The sequence below is a fragment of the Macaca thibetana genome, chromosome 1 (genome assembly GCF_024542745.1).
Source record: "Macaca thibetana thibetana isolate TM-01 chromosome 1, ASM2454274v1, whole genome shotgun sequence".
Classification (NCBI taxonomy): domain Eukaryota; kingdom Metazoa; phylum Chordata; class Mammalia; order Primates; family Cercopithecidae; genus Macaca; species Macaca thibetana.
In genome coordinates, this window is record NC_065578.1 from 108,181,850 (window position 1) to 108,203,862 (window position 22,013).

The 22,013-nt window shown below is 39.2% G+C and overlaps 1 protein-coding gene across 3 annotated transcripts in view; it reads left to right on the forward strand.

Moving 5' to 3' along the window:
- GPSM2 (G protein signaling modulator 2) overlaps positions 1-22,013 on the forward strand; it is a 56,448-nt gene that overhangs the window by 32,085 nt on the left and 2,350 nt on the right. For all 3 annotated transcript variants that reach the window (XM_050745849.1, XM_050745862.1, XM_050745852.1), the window contains 4 exons: positions 6,670-6,740; positions 10,597-10,773; positions 14,422-14,581; positions 15,992-16,209. In XM_050745849.1, the coding sequence (XP_050601806.1) occupies positions 6,670-6,740; positions 10,597-10,773; positions 14,422-14,581; positions 15,992-16,209 (626 nt within the window). The remainder of the gene's footprint in view (positions 1-6,669; positions 6,741-10,596; positions 10,774-14,421; positions 14,582-15,991; positions 16,210-22,013) is intronic.

The window sequence follows — 22,013 nt, forward strand, 5'->3', positions numbered from 1 at the left end:
AGATGGGAGTTAAACTTAGTCACTCTGGCTCCAGAATCCGTCTTATGTGATAGTTATGTCTTAATGTGATGTTAACACACCTGAATAATTGATAAAAATCAGTCAGGAGTTAGACATCAGTAATAGAGATTTGACCAACACAGTTAATAGGCTTCTTCTAATGCAATATTTTGCGAACTGTGTCTGACCCATTCATGAGTTATAAAATGAGTTGCAGTTACCATTAAAAATACACATATAGGGCTGGGTGCAGTGGCTCATGCGTGTAATCCTAGCACTTTGGGAAGCCGAGGCAGGCAGATCATGAGGTCAGGAGATCGAGACCATCCTGGCTAACATGGTGAAACCCCATCTCCACTAAAAATACAAAAATTTAGCCGGGTGTGGTGGTGGGCACCTGTAGTCGCAGCTGCTTGGAAGGCTGAGGCAGGAGAATGGTGTGAACCCAGGAGGCGGAGCTTGCAGTGAGCCAAGATTGCACCACTGCACTCCAAACTGGGCAACAGAGCAAGACTCTGTCTCAAAAAAAAAAAAAAAAAAATCATACAGGAGGCTGGGCACGGTGGCTCGTGCCAGTAATCCCAGCACTTTGGGAAGGCCAAGGCAGGCGGATCACGGGGTCAGGAGATTGAGACCATCCTGGCTAACAGGGTGAAACCCCGTCTCTATTAAAAAATACAAAAAATTAGCTGGGCATGGTGGCGGGCACCTGTAGTCCCAGCTACTCGGGAGGCTGAGGCAGGAGAATGGTGTGAACCTGCAGGGGCGGAGCTTGCAGTGAGCCGAGATAGCACCACTGCACTCCAGCCTGGGCCACAGAGCGCGACTCCGTCTCAAAAAGAAAAAACTTGCTGTGAGCCGAGATTGCACTACTGCACTCCAGCCTGGGCGACAGAGTGAGACTCCGTCTCAAAAAAATAATTAAAAAAAAAAACACATACAGGAGCCGGGGCAGTGGCTCATGCCTGTAATCCCAGCTCTTGGGAGGATCACTTGAGCCCGGGAGTTTGAGACCAGCCTGGACACACAGGGAGACGCCATCTCTCCAAAAAACATTTTTTAATTAGCCATGCATGGTGGCATGAGCCTGCGATCCCAGCTACTTGGGAAGCTGAGGTGGGAGCATCGCTTGAGCCCAGGAAGTCGAAGCTGCAGTAAGCCATGATCATGCCGTTGCACTCCAGCCTGGGCAACAGAGAAAAACCAAAAAACTACACACATGTGTATGTGTGTATATAAAACTGTTGTGTGAAGATTTTGTTGTATGTTTGTGTATGTTCTAGGTATATATGTGTATTTTTTAATATGGGGTTACACCTTAAAAGTGAAAACCACTGATTTAATGGAAATATATTGACCTAACTGGTCAATTTCCATTATTTTTAAGTATTCATGAAATATTTACAGAAAACTGACAATAAAGCAAATCTCAACAAATTTAAAAGGATTTGTATTACATCTGTATCACACATGCCCTGAGCACAGTGCATTTAATTTAGAAATTAATAAGATAATGTATAAAACATTCAACTGAAAACTTAACACACTTCTCAGTAACTTACAGGTTGAAAAAGAAATCTTAAAGTTAGAAAGTAACTTAGGACTGAATTATAAAAATAGTTTCAATTTTGTGGCACACAACTTACATTGGTACTTAGAGCAAAATTTATGTTGTATTTAGAAAGGAAAAAGGCAGTGGCTCATGCCTGTAATCTTAACACTTTGGGAGGCCCAGGCGGGCGGATCACAAGTTCAAGAGATCGAGACTATCCTGGCCAACATGGTGAAACCCTGTCTCTACTAAAAATACAAAAATTAGCTGGGCGTGGTGGCAGGTGCCTGTATTCCCAGCTACTCAGAAGACTGACTCAGGAGAATTGCTTGAACCCAGCAGGCGGAGGTTGCAGTGAGCCGAGATCACACCACTGCACTCCAGCCTGGCAACAGAGCAAGACTCTGTCTCCCAAAAAAAAAAAAAGGAAAAAGGGCCGGGCGCGGTGGCTCAAGCCTGTAATCCCAGCACTTTGGGAGGCCGAGACGGGCGGATCACGAGGTCAGGAGATCGAGACCATCCTGGCTAACATGGTGAAACCCCGTCTCTACTAAAATACACAAAAAACTAGCCGGGCGAGGTGGCGGGCGCCTGTAGTCCCAGCTACTCGGGAGGCTGAGACAGGAGAATGGCGTGAACCCGGGAGGCGGAGCTTGCAGTGAGCTGAGATCCGGCTACTGCACTCCAGCCTGGGCCGCAGAGCAAGACTCCGTCTCAAAAAAAAAAAAAAAAAAAAAGGAAAAAGGCTGAAAGTGAACTAAATATCTAAAAAAAAAAAAAAAAAAAAAAAAAAAAAAAAAAAAAAAAAACTGAAAGAAGGCAAAAATTTTAAAAGAGCAGAATTTAATAAAATTAAAGATTCAATAGAGATGGTTTTTTTTAAGTCAAAATTTGGTTCCAAATTGTTTAAATTTTGACTAATTAAGTCTACAGCAAGACTGTTCAAAAAGAAAAGGGGACATAACAAATATGCAGAGATTAAAAAGAGATTCTGAGTAACGTTGTGACAAAATATTTGAAAATCTAGGAGAAATGGGCAATTTCTGGAAAAACAAGTTACCAAAACTGATCCAATGGTAAAATGTAATGTGAATGGTTTGCTAATCGCTAAAATTATACAGAAATTAGATCAGTAATTTAAAATCTTCCCACTAGGAAAATACCTGGCTCAGATTATTTTACAAGTGAGGTAAACCAGCCACTTAAGAAAACTAATTACAATACCTTACACAAAAATTGTGTAGGCAACTGAATAAGTAGAAATACTTTTATCAATCTTTCTGAGAACCATAACCTTGATATCCAAACTAGATAAGAACAATACAAGAAAAGTAAATTACGGGCCAGCCTTACTCATGAACATAAGATGTAAAAATCTTTACAAAATATTAGCAAAGCAAATCCAGCATTGTATTTAAAAACAAACAGGGAGCAGGGCACAGTGGCTCACCCCTGTAATCCCAGTACTTTGGGAGGCTGAGGCAGGTGGATGACAAGGTTAGGAGTTTGAGACCAGCCTGACCAACATGGTGAAACCCTGTGTCTACTGAAAAATGCAAAAATTAGCAGGCCACAGTGGTACACGCCTGTAGTCCCAGCTACTCAGGAGGCTGAGGCAGGAGGATCACTTGAACCCGGGAGGTGGAGGTTGCAGTGAGCCGAGATAGCGCCACTGCACTCCACCCTGGGCCACAGAGAGAGACTCTGTCTCAAAAAAAAATTCAAGTGGATTCAACATTAGAAAATCAATTAATGTAATTCACCAATGAACATAGGAAAGAGAAAATCACCCAAATATCCAAATCTGTTAAATATATTTCATTTAATAGTACTATTAAATGAAAATGTTCCATTTATAAGACACAGTAGCAGATTGGAGAAAGAATAAAATGCAACTACACACTACTTGCAAGAGAAATATATAATATAAGGATATAATAAGCCTGAAAGTAAAAGAATAGATGATTCGCCATGCAAAAACTAACCAAAAGACAGCCAGTATAGCTATGTTAATAGCAGATAAAATGTACTTTAAGGCAAAGGGTCTTACTAGAAATGAAGAAGGTCAGCTGAGTGTGGTAAGTCACGCCTGTAATCCCAGCACTTTGGGAGGCTGGGGCCAGTGGATCACTTGAGATCAGGAGTTCGAGACCAGCCTGGCCAACATAGTGAGACCCCCGTCTCTACTAAAAATACAAACATTAGCTGGGGGTGGTGGCAGCGCCCTGTAATCCCAGCTACTCAGGAGCTGAGGCAGGAGAATCTCTTGAACCCAGGAGGTGGAGGTTGCAGGGAGCCGAGATCACACCACTGCACTCTAGCCTGGGCAACACAGTGAGACTCCATCTCAAAAAAAACAAAAACGTAAATGAAGGTCACTTTACAGTGGTGCTTAACAGTGATTAACAGTTCAATTCACCAGGAAGATACATGCATTAAATGCGTCTGGGCTTAGTAGGCCTTTATAACAAGGCCTTAACGTGCATAAAGCAAAATTAAAGAAATGGGAAAATCTACAGTTATAATGGGAAATTTTAACACATCTCTCTCAGTAATTGATGGATGATAAATCATACTCAAGTGGGAAGACAATTTTTTTTTCCCCCCAAGACAGGCTCTTACTCTGTCACCAGGCGGGAGCACAGTGGAGCCATCTCAGCTTACTGCAGCCTCTACCTCCCAGGCTCAAGCAATCTGCCCACCTCAGCCTCTTGAGTAGCTGGAACTATAGGCACACGCCACCACGTCTGGCTGATTTTTATATTTTTTGGCAGAGATGGGGTTTTCCCATGTTGCCCAGGCTAGTCTCGAACTTATGAGTTCAAGGGATCTGCCCACCTCAGTCTCCCAAAGTGCTGGGATTACAGGCATGCACCACCATGCCCGGCTGACAAAATTTTATAAAAGATTTTGGTTCTTCTCAGATTGATAAAAATTAAGTGCACTGCCAAACACATCACAATTATTTTATGGAACTTCATGAAGTTATTCACAAGTTTATATGAAACAAAAAAGTTCTGAGAAATACCAAAACATTCCTAAGGACATGAAAAGTGCTTTCTTTACAGATATAAGTAATAAGACAGTGTGCTGTTGGCATAAAGACAAACAAATAGACCAGTGGAATCAAGTAGAGAGCCTATATTCCTTGCATATATGGAAAATAATCTCACATAAAAATGAATTATTGATGGATTAAGGATTTAAATGTGAAAGACAGATTTAGAGCAGTAATAGTGATGATGCAGGAGAGGTGCAGTGGCTCACGCCTGTAATCCCAGCACTTTGGGAGGTTGAGGCAGGAGGATCGCTTGCATCCAGCAGTCAAGACCAGCCTGGACAATATAGGACCCCTTTCTGTATCAAAAAAAAAAAAAAAAAAAAAAAGTTGGAAATGGTGTTGCATGCCTATAGTCCCAGCTACTTGGTAGGCTCAGGTGGGAGGATCGCTTGAGCCCAAGAGGTCAAAGCTGCAGTGAGCCATGATTGTACCACTGCACTCCAGCCTGGGCAGTAGAGCAAGACCCCTTCTCAAAAAAAGAGATGGGGGCTGGCCAGGGATGGTGGCTCACGCAAGTAATCCCAACACTTTGGGAGTCCAAGGTGGGCAGATCACTTGAGGTCATGAGTTCCAGACCAGCCTGGTCAACATGGTGAAACCCTGTCTCTATTTAAAAAAAAATAGGGGTGGAGGGCACGGGGGGGCAAAAGTGACGAACAGTACACAAATAGCCCATAAATAGAAGATACTTAACTTCATCTCATCAGCAAAAATCACAGTGGAGTACTATTAGAAACTTATGAGGTAAACAAAAATTACTACCAGTATTAAAATGATGCAGGGTAATGGAAACTCTTATATGGATTATATGAAATAGTTTCATATAAAACTATTATATGAAACTGTGTGGATATGGTATTGATGGGATAGAAATTGGTGTACCCTGAAGTACAATCCAGCAACATTCTGGTGAAGTTAAAGATACGCCAATGTATGATCCAGCTGTTCCATTCCTGTTCTGCTCCCAGTTATATACTCCTGATAACCACCAAACTGGAAGAAATGCTTGTTCATGTACACTGAGAGACATTCCCAAGAATATCTGTAGTGTGCTTATCATAGCAAAAAATTGGAAGCAACCCAAATATCTATCACTAGTAAAATGGATAATTTCCTAGTCCACTCTACAGTCTGTTATTTTTGAGACGGTGTGGATAGTATAAACCAGTTATTATAAAAAGCCCTTGCCAAAAATGGCAATGAAAATGAATTAAGGTATACATGGCAACTTGGATGAATCTCACAAATATAAGGTTTCTCAAAGCTGGTTGCAGAATACATACAGTATGATACCATTTATAAGTGTTTCAAAACCCACACATGCTGTATTGCTAAGAAATACATGCATTTGTAATGAAAATGCATAAAAGCACAGGGAAGACAAGGTAAATTATGAGGGGAGTTATACAAGGGGAGTTTAATGTGTTTGTAATGTTTCATTTTTTAAGCTGGGTATTAGGTATTTCTTATGCCTTTTAAAATATTGCCTAATATTTTAAAAGATTAAATGGATATGGAAATTCTCTATATTTAATAACTTTACTGAAAAAAATTTAAGGCCTTGTTTACTTGTTTTCTGACTGGCAGTAAGTCTGTCATCTAATGAGATCTTAAAATGGAAAGGGGTGACCTAGAAAGGAATAACAGCGTGGTAGTGGGGATGCTATTTTGATTCTTTTCACACAATTGAAGGCCTACAGCCTTTTCCTTATGTTGTTATAAGGAATAAACCGCTCTACAGTTTGTTATTTTTGAAACTGTGTGGATAGTATAAAACCAGTTACTATAAAATGCCTTTTTCAAATTAAGGGGTAATGTTAGTTTCCAACCAAAATGTAACTTCCTTACATCAAAGCATTTTAGAGGGGAATGTATATTCTATTTTTGTGTAGCTGGTATGGAAAATCATTATTCTTAGAAGAATACATATTTGTACAGGTTTTCTCCTTCCATATGGGTTTGTGTATCAGATTTTAGAACTGAATAATGTAATGATGCTGAACTTGTACTCTTAAGGGCTCCCTGGTTTATTTGAATTAATTTTTTTTAAACAAAGGTGTACGCCCCAAGTTGGGACGCCGGCACAGTATGGAAAATATGGAACTTATGAAGTTAACACCAGAAAAGGTGGGTGACAGGTTTTATATTTTAAATTTCATGAACTATTATAAAATGTTTTAGTAACTTTTCATTTAATGAAATAATTTAAATAAGGCTTGCCCTATATAGATATCACTTTAAAAGTTGCCTGTAAAAAAAAATCAGAAAAAGTATAGTGCAAAAAGAATGCGTACAGTATGCTGCCATCTGTTTAAGAAAAATACATGCATATATTTCCTTTGTAGATTCCTAAAACATTTCTGGAATAAGATGTAAGAAACAGGCTAACAGTGATTTCTTCTGGGAAGAGGACTGAGTGGGTTAGGCTAGAAATACTTTATATACCAGTTTGAACTATTTGAATCATTTACCAAGTAAATGTATTACTTTTTTTTTTTAATTAGATCAGGAAGATCAAAAGGACAACCTTTTTTTCCCAACTACATAGCAACTTTATTGCCAAGATAAATGAAATTTATGATCAAAAGGAGAGTTGTTCTTCTAGCTGCATTCTTGAAAAGCTTTTTTTTTTTTTTTGAACAAGTACTTTGTGTTGAAGATACATCTTCCTTAGGCTTTTTCTTGGGGGAGAGGGGTGCATAGTAAAAGGGAAGGGACTTCATAATTAGAAACAGGTTATTGAAGAACACATCAAGACTACTTTCTTCCATTTCCTTTGAACTGAATATTACATTGTCAAAATAGGCTCTCAGCCGGGCGCGGAGGCTCGCGCCTGTAATCTCAGCACTTTGGGAGGCCAAGGTGGGTGGATCATGAGGTCAGGAGATCGAGACCATCCTGGCCAACACGGTGAAACCCTGTCTTTACTAAAAATGCAAACGTTAGCTGGGTGTGATGGTGCACTCCTGTAGTCCCAGCTACTCGGGAGGCTGAGGCAGAAGAATCGCTTGAACCAGGGAGGCGGAGGTTTCTGTGAGCTGAGATCGCGCCACTGCACTCCAGCCTGGCCACAGAGCGAGACTTGTTTCAAAAAAAAAAAAAAAAAAAAGGTTCTCGTTCTTTTATGTTTTTGTTTTTTTTTTCGTGATGGAGTCTTGCTGAGACTGGGACTATGGGTGTACATCATCATGCCTGGCTAAGTTTTTTCAGAGACAGAGTCTCGCACTGTGTTGTTTAAACTGGTCTTGAACTCCTGGCCTTTAGCAATCATCCTGCCTCAGCCGCCTGAGTTGCTGGTATTATAGGTGTGAACCACTGTGCCAGCTGTGGTATATTTTTAAAAATACTTTTTATAAAATATCTTCATTACAGCAACTTTAGAAAATTTCAATACAGAAATAAAGATAATCAGTAATCCTGCCTCCTGATGGTAACTACAGTTATTTTGGCATCTATTCATCTGGCATTTTCATATGGATGTTATAGACACTATTTTCTAATATGTGGTAATCTATCAAGAACGTCTTTCCAGCTGGACGCAGTGGCTCATGCCTGTAATCCTAACACTTTGGGAGGCCGAGGCAGGCAGATCACTTGAACCCCGGAGTTTGAGACCAGCCTGGGCAACATGGTGAAACCCTGTCTCTACAATTAAAAAAAAAAAAGATAGAAAAATTAGCTAGGCTTGATGTTGCATGCCATGCCTGTAGTCCCAGCTACTTGGGAGGCTGAGGCAGGAGTATCGTTTGCGCCTGGGATGCAGAGGTTGCAATAAGCCATGATTGTGTCACTGGACTCCAGCCTGGGTAACAGAGTGAGACCCTGTCTCTGGAAAAAAAAAAAAAAAAAAGAAAAGGAACATCTTTCCATGCCATTAAATATTCTTCTGCCCTATCATTATAACAATAACATATGCTTTTTCAATAGTGATAGTTTATGTGTGAATAGTCTTCAAAAAACCAAAATCTAATTGTGTTAGAATCATATCCAAGATATTTTTATTCCAGCAATTCACAGTTATTTGGAAACTCTAGTAATTTTTAAAGGACTTTGTGATTTTTCCAAATGTCCAGCTTTTCTTTGTGAGTGGCTCTCAAATATAAATTTGTTAAATCCACAAATTATTTTTTAAAAGCTTTTAAGGCAATTTTTGTCTACTTTCTTCTTTTAGGAACATACTAATAAGTAGCAAAATTAATTTGCTATCTTCTGCCTACCTATGTAGTGGTACTAACAGTGTTATGTAAGAAGCTGACCAGATTTGACCTTGTAATTCTCCAAGAGCCAAGTGATAAAATTCTATCCTTAATTTAAAATATGTTTAAGTGTAATTAGTTCTTTGTATTGGTTTCTTTTCCTCATAATAAAGCTGTCAAATAATTCATTATTTCATTATTCTCAACAAAGTAAAGAAGCATACATAAGGAAAAAGGGAATTGCTTCGCCCTGTATTCTTGTTTTCAGTATTGTTGAGAAGTTCAAATAAATATATAAGGAACATTTTTAATTTTTCTTCTTGGGTTTTGGGTACAGTTTTATGTTCTCACATCAAGGACCATTTTCCTTTTCTCTAAACAATAGACCATGAAATCCACTGTAGTAAATAATTTCCCCTTATAATGTGTATGTGAAAAGGAATCGATGGCTTGGTTCACTTACTAACCACATGTTTTAAAAACAGCAACAAGGCCTGGCGCGGTGGCTCACGCCTGTAATCCCAGCACTTTGGGAGGCCAAGGTGGGTGGATCACAAAGTCAAGAGATCGAGACCATCCTGGCCAACGTGGTGAAACCCTGTCTTTACTAAAAATACAAAAAATTAGCCGGGCGTGGTGGTGGGCACCTGTAGTCCCAGCTACTCGGGAGGCTGAGGCAGGAGAATCACTTGAACCTGGGAGGTGGAGCTTGCAGTGAGCTGAGATTGCACCACTGCACTCCAGCCTGGCAACAGAAAAAGAAGAAAAAAAAAACCAACAAATGTATTTATATACGTATATATATATATACACATACACACACACACACACACACTCTATATATATATAAATGGGTTCTCACTATGTTGTCCAGGCTAGCCTCAAATTCCTGGGCTCAAGCAATCCTCCTGCCTCAGCCTCCTGAGTAGCTGGGATTATAGGTGTGAGCCACCATCCCCAGCTACATGTCTCACTCCCCTGTACGTTTATTTCAGTTTGTGCCTCATGGGGCACTTTTCTGGATTGGTGGAAATGTTCTATGTATTGATTGGAGTAGGGGTTATATGGCTTCCAATCATAGACTTAAAGTCTGTGCATTTGACTGTAATTTTACCTATGAAAAACTGTGTGTAACTAAAATTATTACATAGCATGAACCTTTAGACTTAATTATAAACATTTAAGACTGAATGTTAAAGCTGCAAATGTCAGAGCTATTGTATGTAGTGCATATTTTTCCCCTGTACTCAATAAATGTTATTTTGTTATTTGTAGGTTGTGTATTTACATCAGATCTAGACCTTTATAAATTGGTTTTGCCTATTGAGAATTTAGTACGGTATTAGTAAAAACAGTACTGTTTTATTTTTTAAAAATTACTGCTATGTTTCAAATATTAATTTTTATGTTTAAAAATTCTACATACATCCAAAAATTCCAGTTGTAACATATTTTTAAGTAACTCACGTCTAGAGTAAAACTTTGGCTCCTTCTCTGACCGTTCATACTTTATAAGGTTTTGGCAAACCTTGCTTTCTTATTCATAGGTTCTTTAAAAACCAGCATTTTAATGTTTTGATAATGAGAAATCCACAGTATGCATTTGGTACAAGATCTTGAAAATAGTGCAATATACTAAAAAAGATATTTTTAAAGAGATCTAAAATTCTTCCTCTCTCCCCCAGTAGTAAATAAGTGAGTATGTCAGGTTAATATTATGGGAAACCAGAAGAGAGCTGGGGATTTGGAGGTGTTTTTTCACCTACCTTCCATTTATAATTTTGTAGATACAGAACTGGAACAGTGAAATTCTTGCTAAGCAAAAACCTCTTATTGCCAAACCTTCTGCAAAGCTACTCTTTGTCAACAGACTGAAGGGGAAAAAATACAAAACGAATTCCTCCACTAAAGTTCTCCAAGATGCCAGTAATTCTATTGACCACCGAATTCCAGATTCTCAGAGGGTACGTTTAAGTTTTTGAGTATTGTGTTTTGAGTACCAACATTTGGGTTTTCTTGTATTCATACTGAATTTTTAGTAATTTAAATTAGACATGTAATATAAAATACCTTTGTATTCATATTTCCCTATCTTTTCTATCTTCTTCAAAATTAGAAATGGTAATTACTGTCTTAGTAGATAAGTTGCTCCCTTGTATTGGACAATAATTATTTTTCTTTTTGTTTTTTTTTTCTCGAGATTGAATCTTGCTCTGTCACCCAGACTGGAGTTCAGTGGCGCAATCTCGGCTCACTGCGACCTCTGCCTCCCGGGTTCAAGCGATTCTCCTGCCTCAGCCTCCCAAGTAGCTGGGATTACAGGTGCGCACCACCATGCCCAGCTAATTTTTATATTTTTAGCAGAAACAGGGTTTCACCATGTTGGCCAGGCTGGTGTCGAACTCCTGACCTCAAGTGATTTGCCTGCCTTGGCCTCCCAAAGTGCTGGGATTACAGATGTGAAGCACTGCGCTTGGCCAATAATTATTTATTTGAGTCACTGTTGTTTGCAAAAATACTACCAGTTATTTCACTGCATTGTCTCCCAGTAAAACCACCCCCTACTCAGCTCAGAAGGCAGAACAAATTAAATTCAGATGCTCAAGAATTTTTAAATATTAATTTAGAATGAAGAGTGTCTGTTAGCATCTACTTCTATTAATCATATTATTGAAACTGTAATGATAGAATTACAAACTTTTGATGAAAAATGAGCCTGGGCAACATGGTGAAACTGTTTCTACCAAAAAATAAAAAGTTAGCCGGGTATGGTGGTATGTGCCTATGGTCCCAGAGCCCAGGAGGTGGAGGTTGCAGTAAGCTGAGATCATGCCACTACACTCCAGCCTGGGCAACAGAGCAAGACCCTGTCTCAAAAAAAAAAAGAGAAAAATGAGCATGGCAAACAGTTTATTTAATTTATTTAGAAATAAAAATATGATGGGTTTACTGACAATCAGTATCAGGGAAATCTCAAATCCAGCTACCCTATAATCTGGTAAAAGTATCAAAGTAAATTACAAAGAAGGTACTTCATATTATCAAATCCATTTATCTGCCAGGCGCAGTGGCTCATGCCTGTAATCCCAGCACTTTGGGAGGCAAAGGTGGGTAGATCTTCTGGATTTAAGAGTTCGAGATCAGCCTAGCCAACATGGTGAAACCCCATCTCTACCAAAAATGCAAAAAATTATCTGCGTGTGGTGGCACACACCTGTGGTCCCAGCTACTCAGAAGACTGGGGTGGGAGGACTGCTTGAGCCTGGGACGCAGAGGTTGCAGTGAGCTGAGATTGCACCACTGCACTCCAGCCTGGGTGACAGAGTGAGACCCCATCTCAAAAAAAATTAAAAAATAAAATTGGCTGGGCACGGTGGCTCATACCTGTAATCTCAGCACTTTGGGAGGCCAAGGCAGGCAGGTCACTTGAAGTCAGGAGTTCAAGACCAACCTGGCCAACATGGCAAAACCCCGTCTCTACTAAAAATACAAAAAATAGCTGGGTGTGATGGCACATGCCTGTAATTCCAGCTACTCAGGAGGCTGAGGCAGGAGAATCGCTTGAACCCAGGAGTTGGAGGTTGCAGTGAGCCGAGATCGTGCCACTGCACTCCAGCCTGGGCGACAGAGTGAGACTGTCTTCAAAAGAGTAAAATTAATAAAATCAATTTTTCCAGCAATGAGAGCCTTTGAAAAAAAAGTTAACCTTTTTGTTTTAAGTTAGAGATTTCTTTTGTCAGCATTTCATTTATACTTATATCCTTGTAGTGTCTTTTGTCTCAATTTCTTTCCCCCAAGTCTGTGGTATTGTTATAGAATGCCTCGATTTTTATCAGTGGTTTCTTACATAGCTTTTCTGGGATAGCTATGACTAATAAAATTAAAACTTATGGGGTATATATAAATTCAGGGATATTTTTGTAGATCTAGAGCAGGACTGGAATTCAAGGAAGTCACGCCTTTGTTCAAAGTTTGGGGTCTTAACTAAGCTCACTTAGCTCAACTGAAAATGCCCATACTTTTGGAGCCATATATATTTTTACGTTCAGTCTTTAATTCTAGGCTTTTTTGCTCCTAGGAAAAAGTCTTTTGTTGGTAATTAACACATTTGACTGTGGCTTATGTATATATCATTCCCAAACCTCAAATTTAACATGTTAAAAACTTCTCTTAATCACTCCTGTTTTCCTTGTCCCAGTTAAAGGGATACCATTTACTCTGTCCCTAAGCCAGGAACCCCAGTGTCGTGCAAGATTCCCTCTTTCACTAACCACATCAAATCTACTGTGTCCCTCAGATCTGCTCTCACCCTCACCCCTTTTAAAAAATATCTGCTACCCCAGCACTTTGGGAGGCCAAGGCAGGCAGATCACCTGAGGTCGGGAGTTCAAGACCAGCTTGGCCAACATGGTGAAACCCTGACTGTACAAAAAATACAAAAATTAGCCAGGTGTGGTGGCATGCACCTATAGTCCCAGATACTCAGGAGGCTGAGGCAGGAGAATCACTTGAACCTGGGAGGCAGAGGTTGCAGTGAGCCAAGATCATACCACTGCACTTCAGCCTGGATGACAGAGCGAGATTCCGCAAAAAAAAAAAAAAAAAAAAAAAAATCTGCTACCATGTCTTAGCCTAGTACTTACTCTCTTACCTAGACTTCAATAGGTACCTGAACTGACCTCCCTGCCTTCATTTATTATCGCTAAACAAAACTGCTTAAAATTGACTATTGCCAGTGCTCATCTTATTTCACATAGGATAAAGTCTACATTTGTTAGTATTGCATACAAAGGCCTCTTCCCTCCTCTATACCTACCCCTACCCTTCAGTTCATCATCAATTGAATACTATTGCATATTAACCAGTATGAAACATCTCTCACCTCCAAATGTCTATTCATTCTTAAGGAGCCAACACAAATACATGCTATGAAATTTTCCCTGTTTCTCCTAAAAATTAGTTCTTCTCTCCTCCTCAGGCCCATAACATTTTTTGTATATGTGCCTCTATTATAATACATCATTATGAAAAAATTAAAATAATTACTTGTATTAAACATTGCATTAATCATTTCAGTTTTGAAGCCTTCCAAATGAAGTATAAATATAGATCTTGCTCTCCTCACAAATATTCATTTATTTGAAGTTTGTATTTTTTCAGGGTCTTCAAATCTAAGTATAATAAAAAGACCTTAGAAATCACTATGGTAGGAAAATACCCTTGTTTTCTTTCTTAGACAGCTCTTACAAAGAGGTAAGTGTACTTAAATTCCACTGTAGAATGTTTAGAACTGAATGCAGAGCCTGAAGTACAGGCCTGTATCACCAGTGTTTGCATAATTCAGTATCTGTAGTGGTTCTGTTACGTCTGAGGTATGTTTCTTTAGCTTCAGAAATACAGGAATTAAAAACTAGAAGTGCTTTTTGTTAGTTGGATTAAAATAAGATTTTATTACCAATATTTGCCATCTTGTATTCTTTTTCAAAATGTCAATTCTCATTTTTAATCCTCATCCTTTACCTTTTGCATTTAAATGCATCATGATGTTCACTGATGATCTAAAAATAATACTGGAATATTCAAATGAACTAGACTTCCTCTCAATATTTTAGAAAATCAGTGCAGATGCTATTGGAGATGAAGGGTTCTTTGACTTATTAAGCCGATTTCAAAGCAATAGGATGGATGATCAGAGATGTTGCTTGCAAGAAAAGAACTCCCATACAGCTTCAACAACAACTTCTTCCACTCCCCCCAAAATGATGCTAAAAAGTAAGTCATCTCTGTTTCTCCCCCGATTTTAATAGTTCTCTTTGATATTCTTGTGGTTTATTTCTGAGAATTGAGTTCCCATCATAAGAGATATAATAAATGAGCCTGAATCCAGGTATATCCGAAATGCTGCTATTATACAGTTCAAACAAGGTTTTTTCAGTTCCCTTACGTATATCTGTGTTTTTAGTCCAATGTGCCTTCTACTAACTATATTATACTACCTCCCTAGTTTTCTTTGAAAAATCTGTTGTGGAAATGTGACTGTGAGCCAGGTGTGGTAGTGCACGCCTGTAATCTCAGCTACTTGGGAGGCTGAAGTGGGAGGATCACTTGAGGTCAGGAGTTTGAGGCTATAGTGTGCAATGATCGTGTTTGTGAATAGCCACCGCACTGCAGCCTGGGCAGCATAGTTAAAGCCTATGTCTAAAAAATATATAAAAATAAAATCTGATTTTATTTATTTATTTGAGACGAGATCTTGCTGTTAGCCAAGCTGGAGTGCCAGGCCATGATCATAGTCAGTGCAGCCTTGTGCTTCTGGGCTCAAGTGGTCCTCCTACCTCAGCCTCCCAAGTAACTGGGACTCCAGGCACACACCACCATGCCCGGCTAATTATTTTTATTTTTTGTGGAGATGAGGTCTTGCTATGTTGTCCAGGCTGGTCTCAAGCTCCTGGCCTCAAGTGATCTTCCTGCCTTAGCCTCCCAAAGTGCTGGTATTCCAGGCATGAGCTACCATGCCCAGCCTTAATATAACTTTTAAAAATACAAATGAGGAAGAAAAGTAGTTATACATACTTTATGATTATATATAAAATGTCAATACTTCGTATCTGAATTAAGAAAGAAAAACAAAGACAGACTGAAGAGGAACCTGTGGCTAAGGCTGAGGCTAAGGCCTGGCTGAGTTAGAAAGGACTAAAATAGGTTGCTTATATTTTTCTATTTCAGCTACCAGAAGACTTCTTATACCATAGACCAAGACTTGCCAGCAGCACTTAACTGTTAGTTTACTAAATGATTTGTATCCAGGGCCTAGAATAAAAAACACTGTCCCACACATCCTGGTCTGAGAAATTATGTAAGAAAAACAGTTTATTCACCTTCTGAAATCTGGTCACATATAGTTACATTTTGAGTGAGCGTTAAATAGAGAAATATAGCCAAATCTGAATAACCCCCAAGTGGGTCATTTGAAGTACTCTAGGGTTCATTTTTCCCTCCCGCCAGTAAAAACCACACCCATCTAGCCAAAGCCCATCCGTGTCAGCGCTATAGCAGGAGGGCAGGGCAGGTATTGGGACTGGCAAGGCTGAAAAGATCTAGGTATATATAATAAATGTGCTTAGGTTTTTTTTGTTTTTTTTTTTTTTTTTTTAACCTTTCGCTTTCTTCTACTATTCTTAGCACCGTCTGTTCCTGTGGTATCCCCCAACACGGATGAGTTTTTAGATCTTCTTGCCAGCTCACAGAGCCGTCGTCTGGATGACCAGAGGGCTAGTTTCAGTAATTTGCCAGGGCTTCGTCTAACACAAAACAACAGCCAGTCGGTACTTAGCCACCTGATGACTAATGACAACAAAGAGGCTGATGAAGATTTCTTTGACATCCTTGTAAAATGTCAAGTATGTCTGTATGTTTTTTTCATTCTGCATACAGCTCAGATGCCACTGAGAACATTGGCAGTGTTATAATTCTCATTCAGGAAGGGCTTATTTTTTATTAGAGAGTTATTATTGTCCCTCATTCAGTAAAAAATTATTGAACACCAATTATGTTTCAGGTGCTATTCTAGGCATTGAGAACACACTTGATTTTTAAAGGATCTTACATTTTAGGAGAGACAAGTGCATGTGTGTGTGTGTGTGTGTGTGTGTGTATAGAGAGAGAGAGTATGTGTGTGTATGTGTGTTGTATTAGGTAATCATACTTGCTATGAAGAACTTTAAAGGAGGATAAAGGGGTAGTGGATAAGCGAAGGTGTTGGTGGTAGGGGGAGTGTCTGTTTTAGGTAGGGTGGTTAGAGAAGACCTTTCTAGATTGTCATTTGAACAGAGACCTGAATGCAGTGAAGCAGTCAGCCATGTGACTATCTAGAGAAAGAGTATTCCATGCAGAGGCAGCAAGTCCCCTCTTGGATATAAAAGCTTAGCCAGTTCAAGGAATGGCAAATGTGACTGGCATGGGATGGGTAGGGGAAGGGAAGAGTCGCACAAAATGAGGATGGAGAAGTAATCAGGGCCTAGATCATCTAGGCTCTTGGAGGCCATGATAAAGTCTTGTGTTTTAGATGTATTAAGAAAGTACTGGGAGTATCCTCAAAGAGGATCCTGGCTACTGATGGAAGAATGTAGAGTGGCAAGGGTGTTAGTATGAAAACCAGCTAGGAAGATAGTATGGCAATGCAGGCAAAAAATACTGGTGATGTGAACTAGAGTGGTAACTGTGAGTAGTCAGCGTAGGGCTACATTATTAGTTATTATATCAGTTATATATTATGGTTAGTTGGCAGGATGTCTTAATAAATTGGGTAGAGGGTTTCAGGGAAAGAGAATCAAAGATTACTTATACCTTGAATAACTGAGAAATGAATGGTTCTATTTACTGAAATGGAGATGACTAGAGGAGAAGCAAGTTTGGAGACAAAAGGCAAGAGTTCTGTTTTAGACATGTTAAATTTGGTAAACTGTTAGCCAGTTCAAGGAATGGCAGGTGTGACTGGTATAGACAATGAAGTAGAGGTGTTAAATAGGCAATTTGATGTGAAATCTGGAGCCCAAGGGAGATGTAAACTTGGGAGGCATCAGCATATAGCTGGTATTAAAGCCCTGGGAAGAAATTACCTAAAGAATAGGACAGGAAGACTAAGCCCTGAGCATTTCAAAGTCTACTAGTTAGATGGAGGAAGATGAGCTGGCAAAGCAGCAACAGCCAGAGAGTTGGAAGGATACCCCGAGGGTGGGCTGGGGTGGGGTGGGGTGAGGTGTGGTGTGGTGGAAATCAAGTGAAGAGTGTATCTTAAGCAGTGCTCAACTGTGGCAAATGTTGCTAAGAACCTGAGTCAGATGATAACTACTAGATTTGATAACATGGAGATTATAAATAATTTTGAAAGATACTGTTTCAGTGGTATGGTGGGGACAAAGGATTGAGTGGGGTGGGAAAATGGGAAGTGTGAAAGGGGAGATAGTAAATATAGAAAACTTTAATGGGTTAAATGGACCATTAGCTAGAAAAGAAATACAAGGCAAATGTGGTTTTTTCTTTTCTTTTTTGGGGTGATAACATAGTTTACAGGTGGAAACGGTCAAGTAGAGAAGAGTCAGTGATGTAGGTAAGTCTGGGGTAACTGAAGAACACAGTTTTTGTGTAGGTGAGAGAGGGAAAGCAGAGTATGCATTTGGAGATGGGAGCAAGTAGGAATTCTCTCTGGATGCTTTTATTGTCTCACCAAAGAAAGAAGTAGTCATTAGTTAAGACTGGGGTTGGGGAGCCCTACAAATTTGAAGAGAAAGGAAGTGGGAAATAGATGACTTAGAGAAACTGAAACTAGGGGAAAGTATTAAGAATACTGTGCTGTGGAAAGAACCCACCTGAGGTTCACAGTCACTGGAAGTAAAACTGGTTGAATGCAATTGTGTATTTATCCAGTCATAACCAGCTGCTTGAAGCAGAGAGATAAATCAAGACTGATATTTTGCCAGGAGAATGGGATTTAGGGGAGAGAATGGTAGTTGAAGACATGTGCCAGGAAGTGATTTTAATAATGGACTTTAGAATCTAGGCTGTAAGAAGGGAAATAAAGAAATGAAAGGTGTGAAAGTAAAAATTAGCAGTGGTCCCAGTAGATTCAAGGAATGCTAAAGATACATAACAAACCATCAAGATCTATGAAGCAAAAATTAACAGAATTGAAGGGAGAAATGGACAGTTCTACAAAAATAGTTGCGGAATTCAATATCGTATGCTCATTAATGGATAGGACAACTAGAAGATAAGTGAGGAAAAGGACTTGAATACACAGTAAACCAACTAGATTTAATGTGCACATATAGCACACTTGACCCAACAACAGCAGTGTGCACATTCTTCTGAAGTGCACATGGAACATTTTTCAGGTCAGTCCATATGTTAGGCCACAAATTCTCAACAGATTTAAAAGATAACTATCATATAAAGTACCTTCTCTGACCCCAAAGGATAAAATAAGCAATAACAGAAGGAAAACAGGAAAAACTCACAAATTTGTGGAAATTAAACACTCTTTTTTTTTTTTTTTTTTTTTTTTTTTTTTTTAATTTTATTTTTTTTTTGAGACGGAGTCTCGCTGTGTCTCCCAGGCTGGAGTGCAGTGGCGTGATCTCGGCTCACTGCAAGCTCCGCCTCCCGGGTTCACGCCATTCTCCCGCCTCAGCCTCCCAAGTAGCTGAGACTACAGGCGCCCGCCACCACGCCCGGCTAGTTTTTTGTATTTTTAGTAGAGACGGGGTTTCACCATATTAGCCAGGATAGTCTCGATCTCCTGACCTCGTGATCCACCCGCCTCGGCCTCCCAAAGTGCTGGGATTACAGGCTTGAGCCACCGCGCCCGGCCTGAAATTAAACACTCTTAAACGACTAATCCATCAAAGAAGAAATCACAATGGAAACTATAAAATAGAGACAAATAAAAATAAACATACAAAAATGTATGGGACATAGCAAAGGCAATGCCAAGGGGGAAATTCATAGCCATAAATGTTTACAATAAAAAAAGACAAAAGATCTCAAGTCAACAACTTCACTTTACAACTTAAGGAACTAGAAAAAGAAGAACAAACAAAACCCTAAACTAGCAGAAGGAAAGAAAGAAAAATAAAGATTATAGCAGAAATAAATAAAATACAGAACAGAAAAAAAATAGAGAAAATCAATGAAGCCAAAACGTTTTGAAAAATAGATTAACAAAATTGACAAACTTTTAGCTAGATAGACTAATTTTAAAAACATTCAAATTACTAGAAACACAAACTTACCAAGAACAAATGATGAAGAAACAGAAAATACACCCATCGTAAGGAGGTTGCATCAGTAATCAAAAACCTCTTGATAAAAGCCCTGGACCTGATATCTTTACTGGTGCATTCTATCAAACATTTAAAGAACTAACACTATGCCTTCTCAAACTGTTCCTTCCAAAAACTGAAAATAAAGGAATACTTCATAACTCATTCTATGAGGCCAGTATTGCCAATACCAAAGCCAGACAGACACTACAAGAAAAGTACAGATCAATATCCTTCATGAATCCAGATGCAAAAATCAACAAAATACTACAATCCAAATTCAGCAGCACATCAAAAGGATTTTACAACATGACCAAGTGGGATTTATTCCTAGGATACAAGGATTGATTGTTCAACATGTGAAAATCAATCAATGTAACACATAAACAGAATAAAGGGAAAAAACAGGCCGGGCGCGGTGGCTCAAGCCTGTAATCCCAGCACTTTGGGAGGCCGAGACGGGCGGATCACAAGGTCAGGAGATCGAGACCATCCTGGCTAACACGGCGAAACCCCGTCTCTACTAAAAACACAAAAAATTAGCCGGGCGAAATGGCGGCGCCTGTGGTCCCAGCTACTCGGGAGGCTGAGGCAGGAGAATGGCGGGAACCCGGGAGGCGGAGCTTGCAGTGAGCTGAGATCTGGCCACTGCACTCCAGCCTGGGCGACAGAGCGAGACTCCGTCTCAAAAAAAAAAAAAAAAAAAAAAAAAAAGGGAAAAAACACATATAGGAAAAAAAAATGACAAAATTCAAAACTCTTTCATAATAAAAACTTAAAAATTAGCAACAGTAGGAAACTACCAGAACATAGTAAAAGCCATATACAAAACATGCACCGCTGACATCATACTCAATGGTGACAGACTGAAAGCTTTCCTCCAAGATCAGGAACAAGATCAGAATGCAGGTTTTGGCCACTTTTATTCAATGAGGTACTAGAAATTCAAGCAATTAGGCAAAAAAGAAAAAAAGGCATTCACATCGAAAAGGACAAAATATCAATAAAATTGACAGAGGTAATCAACAAGTTCAGCAAAATAGCATGATACAAAATCAACACAAAAATCAGTTGTGTGTTTATACACTAACAATGAACAATTGAAAAGAAATATAAAATTCCATTTAAAATAGCATCAAAAAAATAAAGTACTTAGGAATTAATCATTGAGGCAAAAGACTTGTATAATGAAAACCACAAAACATTGCTGAAAGAGATGAAAGAAAACAAATGGAACAATATCCCATGTTCATGGATTAGAAGACTTAATGTTAAAATTTTGATACTATCCAAAGTGACCTACAAATTCAATGCAATCCCTGTAAAAATCCAAATGGCTTTTTCCCCCTACAGAAATAGAAAATATAGCCTAAAATTCCTAAAATTCATATGGAACCTCAAGGGACTTCCAAATATCCAAAACAATCTTAAGAATAAAGCTTTAGGACTCACATTTTTTTATTTCAGGTTATTACAAAACTACACTAATCAAAACAGTGCAGTACTGGCATAAAGACAGACATATAGACCAAAGGAACAGAATACAGATCCCAGAAATAAACTTTGCATGTGTGGTCAAATGATACACAACAGGGGTGCCAAGACCATTCCATGGGGGAAAGGATGGTTTTATCAACAAATGGTTCTGGGTAAACTAGATAGCCACATACAAAAAGAATGAAGTTGGACCCTTACCTAATACTATATACAAAACTCAAAGTGGATCAAAGACCTAAGCATCAGAACTAAAACTATAAAACTAAAGAGGAGCATGTGGTGGCTCACACCTGTAATCCCAGCACTTTGGGAGGCCAAGATGAGAGGATTGCTTGAACCTAAGAGTTCAAGACCAGACTGGGCAGCATAGTGAGATCCCATCTCTATAAAAAAATTTTTTTAATGGCATACACCTGTAGTCCCAGCTACGCAGGAGGCTGAGGTGGGAGGATCACTTGAGTCTAGGAGTTCAAGGCTGCAGTGAGCCATGATCATGTCACTGTGCTCTAGCTTAGGCCACAGAGTGAGACCCTGTCTCTAAAGGAAAAAAAAAAAGGAAAGCCTCATGGCATTGGGTTTGGCAGTGATTTCTTGGTTATAAAACCAAAGGAGCAGGGAACAACAACAACAAAATAGACAAAATGGACTTAAAAACTTGTGCCTCAAAGGACATTATCAACAGTAAAAAGGCAACTCAACATAAAATACTTGGAAATCACATATCTAATAAAGGATTAATATCCAGAATATATAGAGAACTCCTAAAACTGAACAAAAACCAACCTGATTCAAAAATGGGCAAAGAACTGCAAGAGGCATTTCTATAGAGAGAACAAGAGGCTAGAATATGATCATGGGAGCCAAATGGCTAATGCCGAAGTGAAGGA